Below are 9,551 nucleotides of genomic sequence, written 5' to 3'. Positions count from 1 at the left end.
ACCACGTGCTCTCACCACTGGTGTCCCCCAGGGCTCAGTTCTAGGCCCTCTCCTTTTCTCCCCTATACACCAAGTCACTTGGCTCTGTCATATCCTCACATGGCCTCTCCTATCATTGCTACGCTGACGATACACAACTAATCTTCTCCTTTCCCCCTTCTGATAACCAGGTGGCGAATCGCATCTCTGCATGTCTGGCAGACATATCAGTATGGATGACAGATCACCACCTCAAGCTGAACCCTGGCAAGACGGAGCTGCTCTTCCTCCCGGGGAAGGACTGCCCGTTCCATGATCTCGCCATCACGGTTGACAACTCCGCTGAGTCCTCCTCCCAGAGTGCGAAGAGCCTAGGCGTGACCCTGGACAACACCCTGTCGTTCTCCGCCAACATCAAGGCGGTGACCCGCTCCTGCAGGTTCATGCTCTACAACATTCGGAGAGTACGACCCTGCCTCACACAGGAAGCGGCACAGGTCCTAATCCAGGCACTTGTCATCTCCCGTCTGGATTACTGCAACTCGCTGTTGGCTGGCCTCCCTGCCTATGCCATTAAACCCCTACAACTCATCCAGAATGCCGCAGCCCGTCTGGTGTTCAACCTTCCCAAGTTCTCTCACGTCACCCCCCCTCCTCCGCACACTCCACTGGCTTCCAGTTGAAGCTCGCATCCGCTACAAGACCATGGTGCTTGCCTATGGAGCAGTGAGGGGAACGGCACCTCTGTACCTTCGGGCTCTGATCAGTCCCTACACCCAAACGAGGGCATTGCGTTCATCCACCTCTGGCCTGCTGGCTCCCTTCCTCTGCGGAAGCATAGTTCCCGCTCAGCCCAGTCAAAACTGTTCGCTGCTCTGGCACCCCAATGGTGGAACAAGCTCCCTCACGACGCCAGGACAGCGGAGTCACTCACCACCTTCCGGAGACATTTGAAACCCCACCTCTTTAAGGAATACCTGGGATAGGATAAAGTAATCCTTCTACCCCCCACTGGCTATAGGGTGAACACACCAATTGGTGAGTCGCTCTGGATAAGAGCGTCTGCTAAATGACGTAAATGTGCCCTTGAGCAAGGCACTTAACCCTAATTGCTCCTGTAAGTCGCTCTGGATAAGAGCGTCTGCTAAATGACTAAAATGTAATGTAAAATGTGTGCTTTGCTCTCTATGGAGAATGCATATTACAGGCAAAATTGCCCCAAAATGTTTTGTTTAAAATTATTGACAATGATAATAGAGACACTAGCCTAGAGAATAACCTAGATAATAGAATATAATAATACACAATAGAATAGAACACATTAGAAAACGATAGAATGGAGTGGAGTATAATACAATAGAAAATAATAGAATATAATTCATTATTTCTGGAAGACAAAACTTGCTAATATTTAGTGTCTGGGAATATTTTCACCATTACTTGATTAGAACATTAAGGATGTTTTAACGTTATACGGTATCATATTGCCAATGTTTTAGGGAACTCAAGCTCCTTTGTTCCTTTCTATTTCACTGTACCTGTACTGCCCCTTTAAGAGAAAATATTTCAATCTAGGCGTGTTCTCTGCTCCCATTGATTAGAAACGAGCATCCTGCGGCAAAGCACAGCGAACACACATTCTAATTTAGGCTACGATTATTTGTATTTTATTTAGGATAGGCCTATTGTAGTTATTTATTTTTATTAATAATGAGCCTTATTGAATAGCATAATAACAACCAACATAAGCCAAGCCTGTGTGGTGCGCGCGTATGATCAGTTTTATCGAGATGGTATGAACGTCACTCGGTCAAGGTCCACTCTCCCGATGCGAGTACCAAGATTGGATTGCTTTCCTATGGGCCGAGAAAATCTGCCTCAAGCGTTTGCATAAAATTAAAACAAATTCCATTATTAAAGGGAGAATTTGGGATCCTGATTACTGTTCTAATCTAGAATGGAAGCCCTCTGGCACTGGAAGGAGGCGGCCACACTGAAAAGAGAACTTTCATTGCCGAAAATATGGATGCATGGATTTTGTGAAAATGTATGACACAAACGACAAGTGCTTCGTAATCATCTCATTTCAGAGTAATTAACGCGGATTGCTGACGGATGAAATTCGTTGCATCAGACTGAATGGACTGTAGGCCTATTGATGGAGCTTTGCTAGGCTACCACCAGAAGATAAAATAGGCTGCCAGATTTAAATCTACAACAAAAACATCTTTTTTTTTTTTTTTTTATCATAGGCATATTTGTGAGCTTTTGAATCATTTGGAATCGTCCGTTTCAGATTTAAAATATATATATATAACTCTCTGATGTTGTGATTCTGCCTGTTACAAGGCAATTTATTTTACCATATCATTGTCGGTTTGAAAGGCAAGGAAATATTGTCATTTGGGCTACCTACTGTGGACTTTACACATATGTCACTATACTGAGTTGAACGTAAACTGTCAGTATGTCGGCGGTAATGATCACACGGAAGGCACGAAAATGGGAAAAGCTCCCGGGGAAAAACACTTTCTGCTGCGATGGACGCGTAATGATGGCCCGGCAGAAAGGCGTCTTCTATCTAACCGTATTTCTTATCGTCGGCACCTGCTCCTTGTTCTTCGCATTCGAGTAAGTATAGTTGCATCTCCAGTGTTCATTTGGGCGATGATAAAACAAACTGTCAATCATTGGGGCGTGTTTTCTCAAGAAATCCTGAACATGCACCAGCAGTGGAAGTGTCATGACATGAACATTTTTATTTGAGTGTATAAAATGTTTTCTAGGAAGAGGTGCAGGGCCGGTCCCACCTAAATCTCGTTTAAAAGTGCATTTCCTGCAATTCTACACATTTTTCCATGGGGTGGAGAGCAATTTTTGCAATTTTATTACACATTTTATGCAATTCTAGTAATTTTGCCATGGGGCAGAGAGAAGAAAAATCAGTTATACAGTTAATTCCCTGCAATTATACCTATTTTGCCATGAATTATGCCATGTTAATGATATCTGATTGAGAGTGACTAACAAAATCAATAGAGGCCCCCTGGAGTTCAGGGTCCCTGGGCATGTGCCTGGTTGGTATTTGGCCATGATAGCTTGCTAGACTAACTTACCAATCCAAAAATTGTTAGCTGACATGGCTAATTGAGTGACTGTCAGTGAATGACACAGCAAGAGAAACATTGCTGATGCACAACCAAATGTTGCACCTTGTTTATTCTACTATTCTAACTCTCAACAGTAAGTTGAGACCCCGACTAAAAAAACGAAAGGAACAAAAGACCGTTGGGCCTGGAGCCCCTGATGAGGTGCTTTTCCTATAGGGCTGCAAGTCAGATGCAAATAATAACCTGTAGTAGGCCTAGAATATAGGTTATATTTACGCTGTACCAAGTTATGATTGAATAATTAATTATTCATATTATTCATATTATAATTTTATGGGTTCTTATATTTGTCCTGTTTCACACATGTACAAGTGTGTATTAATACGCATGTGTGAAATTGATTTTAAAAAGTGCATATCCAACTCCCCCTGAGACACCCTCAGTGAGTCGGGTCACGGCCAGGGGCTGACATTATCAATGGAGACGCTGAAGCAATTAAGATTCAAACTAGCGACCTTTTAGGTTACTGGCCCAACGCTTGCCTAAACATCAGCCTGTTACCATGGTTAGCCCATGGATATTCAGTCTGAAAGAAGTTTGCCAGAAAAAAGAGTCTCTATAAGCAAGAATGTTGAATAAAAGATGTACTTTACCGGTTGTTTGTGCTGTTGGTCCATTTGGCGGTAGGAGGTGGAAATACGTTATTCACAGGAAGGTGTTGTTTACCCAAATGTTTTGTTTGTTTCTCGGCAGCAGTAGGTTCTGTCACTTGTATTTTCAATCTCCTGAGGCATTGCTGGTGATGCACAATAAGTAAACAATAGCCGAATGTAACCGAACATAGTCGACCGGCACAAGTTTCCTTGCAATCAGCTGGAAGTTTTTGTGAAATTAGCCAGCTGATTGTGTGGGACAATGTTCAGTTAGGCTCGGCCATATTGTGGAAGTGTTTTTATTGCGTGCGAAGAAACTATATGCAGACCGTCGTACCGAAGGTTGGGATGAAAACGCTTCCCTGTGGATATTTTGTCGCAGGTTACCTCCGACATAGCTGCTGTCTGCCGATTTTATCCCTAAAGTAATTTGAAATGAAGTTTGTTCAACATTCTGACTTGTAATAGGACTGCTCGGGAAGGCTGAGCCTACATCTTAGAGACGAGTGCAAGTGTTTTACTCTCGGATTCTAAAAGAGTCTAATGGTTAGGCTATCTGCCGCTCTTAAGTAATAAGGCATATAAAATATTCTCCCCACAAAAATCAATGGCTGAGTGGTAGCATATCAGAAGGGAACCATTATTGACTAATATCTAGTCTTGCATATTTCAATCTTTAATTCCCTTACTGTCAAGTGAAGGGGGCCCTTGCTCAAAATTAAGCATTGCCATTCAGAACATAATAATATAACATCAACCTAAGCCTACTGTAGATTCTGCTGCCTCCATCTATCAATTGATTGCCTTTCTTGTACTTCATCAACATAAAGTAAAACTGCCTAACAAAGCTGGCCAAAGAGCAGTTCGGTCAAATGCCTTGTCTGTGGGCCTGTCTCAATTGTGGGTTTTGCAGAATTCTCATTATTTAGCTAAAAATGAGGGCCTCAAGGAAAAGTGGTCCAGTGTGTTAGAAATACCAAGGCCAGTTTCTTGTTTTGCACTCTCCCTGAAACCACAATACGTTTTCCTCCATGAAATGTATGGCATGATGGAGATGGCACTGCAGTGGATAGCTGCCGTCTTAAAGGCTCCTGACCAATTCTGTTAGTTTGTGTTTTTTTACACTGATCTGAACTTTTTTTGTACATAATGTTTCCGTTATAATTTCCTATGACCGAAAACAGCTTCTGGACATCAGAACGGCGATCACTAACCTTGATTTGGATGAAGATTTATTCTTCAACGAGTCAGGCAGCTCTGGATGTTATGCTTACGCCGGACCAGGCCCTTATCCCTGGGACTCTAAAGCTGTGGTGAAAGAGAGGCAAGCAAGGTGGCGTCATGATTTGACTAAGTTGGCGAGCATCTAGACCACCATTGCCCTCTGTTTTGTTGACGAACGTACAATCACTAGAGAACAAATTGGATGAGCTCTGTTCAAGACTATCCTATCAATGGGACCTGAAGAACTGTAATATCCTATGTTTTTCTCTAAGTCGTGGCTGACCAAGGACATGTATAATATACACCTCACTGGCTTTTCCATGCATCGTCAAGATTGGACAGCAGCCTCGAGTAAGCTTAGAGGGGGAGGGGTGTGTATTTGTTAACACTAGAACCGCCATAGCCCAACGACCACCTGACACATTTGATTTTGTAAATAGAAAAAAATCTGCCGAAAAAAAGCTATGTCCTGCTCCTTCCATTACTTTTCCTAAATGTTTGTATTTTACACTGCTCAGTTGTCAGAATTTTGAAATCACAAACAGAAAAGTATTCAGAGCCTTTTTACTCGTTTTTTTCACACCTATTCCAAACTTAATCTGCCAAGACAATGTGCTGTAGGATGTTGATAACCAGCCAGGCGCTAATGCGTCTACTTCTCCTCACTGAATGAATGACAAATGGGTGAATGGGCGATAATTGTGCAGCTTACTTCACAATTGAATTGAAATTAGGCCTAACTGAATGATGAGGGTGAAGAGGTTGATTTAATTTAATGAGTTTGTGTTATGCCTATTTATCAGCAGCAAATCATTTGACCGCGCGCCTTGTGGGTTGATACCTTTCTATTTTACGTTTTACTTTGTAAAAATAAGCTGTTATGGGACTATTTTTATTTACTACAACTATATTACTAATCAAATGTATTGTAAAGGAAACGAAAACATGCTACATGTTGCAGTAGGCCTTTAGAATAATGCAAAACATATCCTTGACTCTATCCAGCGAATTTTTTTTAGTCATTTAGCAGACGCTCTTATCCAGAGAGAGTTACAGTTAGTGAGTGCATACATTTTTTTTTCATACTGGCCCCCCGTGGGAATCGAACCCACAACCCTAGCGTTGCAAGCGCCATGCTCTACCAACTGAGCTACACGCGGCCAAAAACAAACAAACGATGCCGGCCCACTGAATGAATGACAAATGGATGGAATGGGCAATAATTGTACAAGTTACTTCACAATTGAATTAAATTAGGCCTAACTGTAGTTGATTTAATTTAGAACAACAATAATGTAATGATGAGTTTGTTATGCTTATTTATCAGTGTTGACGCTCATGTTAATAATTTGACCGCGCGCCTTGTCGGTTGATACCATTCTTTTACTTTGTAAAAACCAGCTGTTACAGGACTGTTTTATTTACTGTAACTCTGTTACTAATCACATTTATTGTAAGGGAAATGAAAACATGCTACAGTTGAAGTCGGAAGTTTACATACACCTTAGCCAAATACATTTAAACTCAGTTTTTCACAATTCCTGACATTTAATCCTAGTAAAAAAAAAACATTCCCTGTCTTAGGTCAGTTAGGATCACCACTTTATTTTAAGAATGTGAAATGTCAGAATAATAGTAGAGAATGATTTATTTCAGCTTTTATTTCTTTCATCACATTCCAAGTGGGTCAGAAGTTTACATACTCTCAATTAGTATTTGGTAGCATTGCCTTTAAATTGTTTAACTTGGGTCAAACGTTTCGGGTAGCCTTCCACAAGCTTCCCACAATAAGTTGGGTGAATTTTGGCCCATTCCTCCTGACAGAGCTGATGTAACTGAGTCAGGTTTGTAGGCGTACTTGCTCGCACACGCTTTTTCAGTTCTGCCCACATTTTCTATAGGATTGAGGTCAGGGCTTTGTGATGGCCACTCCAATACCTTTACTTTGTTGTCCTTAAGCCATTTTGCCACAACTTTGGAAGTATGCTTGGGGCAATTGTCCATTTGGAAGACCCATTTGCGACCAAGCTTTAACTTCCTGACTGATGTCTTGAGATGTTGCTTCAATATATCCACATAATTTTCCTTCTTCATGATGCCATTTATTTTGTGAAGTGCCCCAGTCCCTCCTGCAGCAAAGCACCCCCACAGCATGATGCTGCCACCCCCGTGCTTAACGGTTGGGATGGTGTTTCCTCGGCTTGCAAGGTACCCCCTTTTTCCTCCAAACATAACGATGGTCATTATGGCCAAACAGTTATATTTTTCTTTCATCAGACCAGAGGACATTTCTCCAATAAGTAAGATCATTGTCCCCATTTGCAGTTGCAAACCGTAGTCTGGCTTTTTTATGGCGGTTTTGGAGCAGTGGCTTCTTCCTTGCTGAGCGGCCTTTTAGGTTATGTCGATATAGGACTCGTTTTACTGTGGATATAGATACTTTTGTACCTGTTTCCTCCAGCATCTTCACAAGGTCCATTGCTGTTGTTCTGGGATTGATTTGCACTTTTCGCACCAAAGTACGTTCATCTCTAGGAGACAGAACGCGTCTCCTTCCTGAGCGGTATGACGGCTGCGTGGTCCCATGGTGTTTATACTTGTGTACTATTGTTTGTACAGATGAACGTGGTACCTTCAGCCATTTGGAAATTGCTCCCAAGGATGAACCAGACTTGTGGAGGTCTACACATTTTATTTCTGAGGTCTTTGGCTGATTTCTTTAGATTTTCCCATGATGTCAAACAAAGAGGCACTGAGTTTGGAGGTAGTCCTTGAAATACATCCACAGATACACCTCCAACTGACTCAAATAATTTTCTGGAATTTTCCAAGCTGTTTAAAGGCACAGTCAACTTAGTGTATGTAAACTTCTGACCTACTGGAATTGTGATAGAGTGAATTATGATTGAAATAATCTGTCTGTAAACAATTGTTGGAAAAATTACTTGTCATGCACAAAGTAGATGTCCTAACTGACTTGCCAAAACGATAGTTTGTTAACAAGAAATGTGTGGAGTGGTTGAAAAACTAGTTTTAATGACTCCAACCTAAGTGTATGTAAACTTCCGACTTCAACTGTATGTGTTGCTGTAAGCCTTTAGAATAATGCAAAATATATCCTTGACTCTATCCATGATGATGAACGGGGAACAAACGATGCCAGTCAGCCTGCACAGCCGGCCCATCGAAACTATACCGACACTTATTTCACACATAAGATTTAGCCTATATACAAGATTACATTGACAATATTAGCCCTATCAGTTGTCAAATTGTACATGAATAGATGGGTGCATCTTGTAATTGACAGATGCAGGTAAAGGAGCATCACTTTATCAAGTCCTCCTTACATTTTAGTCATTTAGCAGACGCTCTTATCCAGAGCGACTTACAGGAGCGATTAGGGTTAAGTGCCTTGCTCAAGGGCACATCGACAGATTTTTCACCTAGTCGGCTCGACAACCTTTCTGTTACTGGCACAACGCTCTTAACCACTAAGCTACCTGCCGCTCCTTCAGTCACATGCAAGTAAAACAATTTGATTTCTATATAGTATCAGAAAGAGCATATTCTGCAGTTTCCATGACACTTACCTTTGTAAAAAACACTCAATTCAAGAGGTTCAGCTTTATTTCTAAATTTCACTTTTTCCAAGAATATCCGTGCTGTCCATGTATTCAGCACATGACCACTCGCGCAACAGCATTGCTCTGGCTACTAAGCAAAAACTAGTAACATAATAAAATTAAAATATTATGTTCTGTCGTCAATGGATGAATGTGCGATTACAAACTGATAATGGTGCATGTGACTTCAAAACTGAATGATGAAGAGGGTGATTTGAATTTGATCTGACTGATGAGGGCGAAAAGGATGATTTGAATTTAGAACAATAGTGTAATGATGATGAAGAATTGCGTTTTTTGTGGTCTATTTTATTATAAAAGGCTGAAAATTGTATATAATTTCCCCTCGGAGAGTCAAATCATACACTGAGTACAACATACAATGTGTGTAGTTCACAGTGGCAAGCCAATCCAAATGCTACAGAATTTAGATGAGTTGGAGTCAGATGGAGGATCTGATAATGAGCCTAAATCAACGTTGCTGATGAAGACTCTTCATCTGATTCTGATGTTGACTTCGAACTTCCACCTCTGGGACCTGAGCCTCAGCGTGGGAAAAACCAGAACTGAGACGGTGATCCCAACTGCGCACAGAAAAGGAAACAGTATGTGGGACATGTCTATGGATGAACTCAAAGCATTTATTGCACTCTTGTATGTCCGCGGGGCATACGGCGGAAAGAGCATGGATGTGGAGTCATTTCTGTCTGATAGGTATGGGGTGGACCATACCATGCAACAGCTTCAGAGAGATTATGCGACACCTGTGGCAGGTGCACACGAAACAAGGCCCATGAAAACTGTGCAGTGCAACCGATTTTGTTTGTGGGGCTTGCTCACACAAAGCCCTGACGCTGTGTGCTGACTGTGGAACCGAAGCATAAAGCGAAGACAAGATTGATTAATGCGCATAAGGGCACAATACAGTATCCGATACAATCAACAAATTACTGTTTTTT

The 9,551-nt window shown here is 41.7% G+C and overlaps 1 protein-coding gene across 2 annotated transcripts in view; it reads left to right on the top strand.

Moving 5' to 3' along the window:
• The first annotated feature begins 1,576 nt into the window (after window positions 1-1,576).
• Window positions 1,577-9,551, top strand: part of zdhhc9 (zinc finger DHHC-type palmitoyltransferase 9) — a 48,207-nt gene continuing 40,232 nt past the window's right edge. For both annotated transcript variants that reach the window (XM_041842088.2, XM_041842079.2), the window contains exon 1: window positions 1,577-2,610. In XM_041842088.2, the coding sequence (XP_041698022.1) occupies window positions 2,447-2,610 (164 nt within the window). In that variant the 5' untranslated portion in view covers window positions 1,577-2,446. The remainder of the gene's footprint in view (window positions 2,611-9,551) is intronic.

The sequence above is a fragment of the Coregonus clupeaformis genome, chromosome 2 (assembly GCF_020615455.1).
Source record: "Coregonus clupeaformis isolate EN_2021a chromosome 2, ASM2061545v1, whole genome shotgun sequence".
Lineage (NCBI taxonomy): Eukaryota > Metazoa > Chordata > Actinopteri > Salmoniformes > Salmonidae > Coregonus > Coregonus clupeaformis.
Note: the sequence above shows the minus strand (reverse complement) of the source record. Positions and strands in the feature narration are given on the sequence as shown.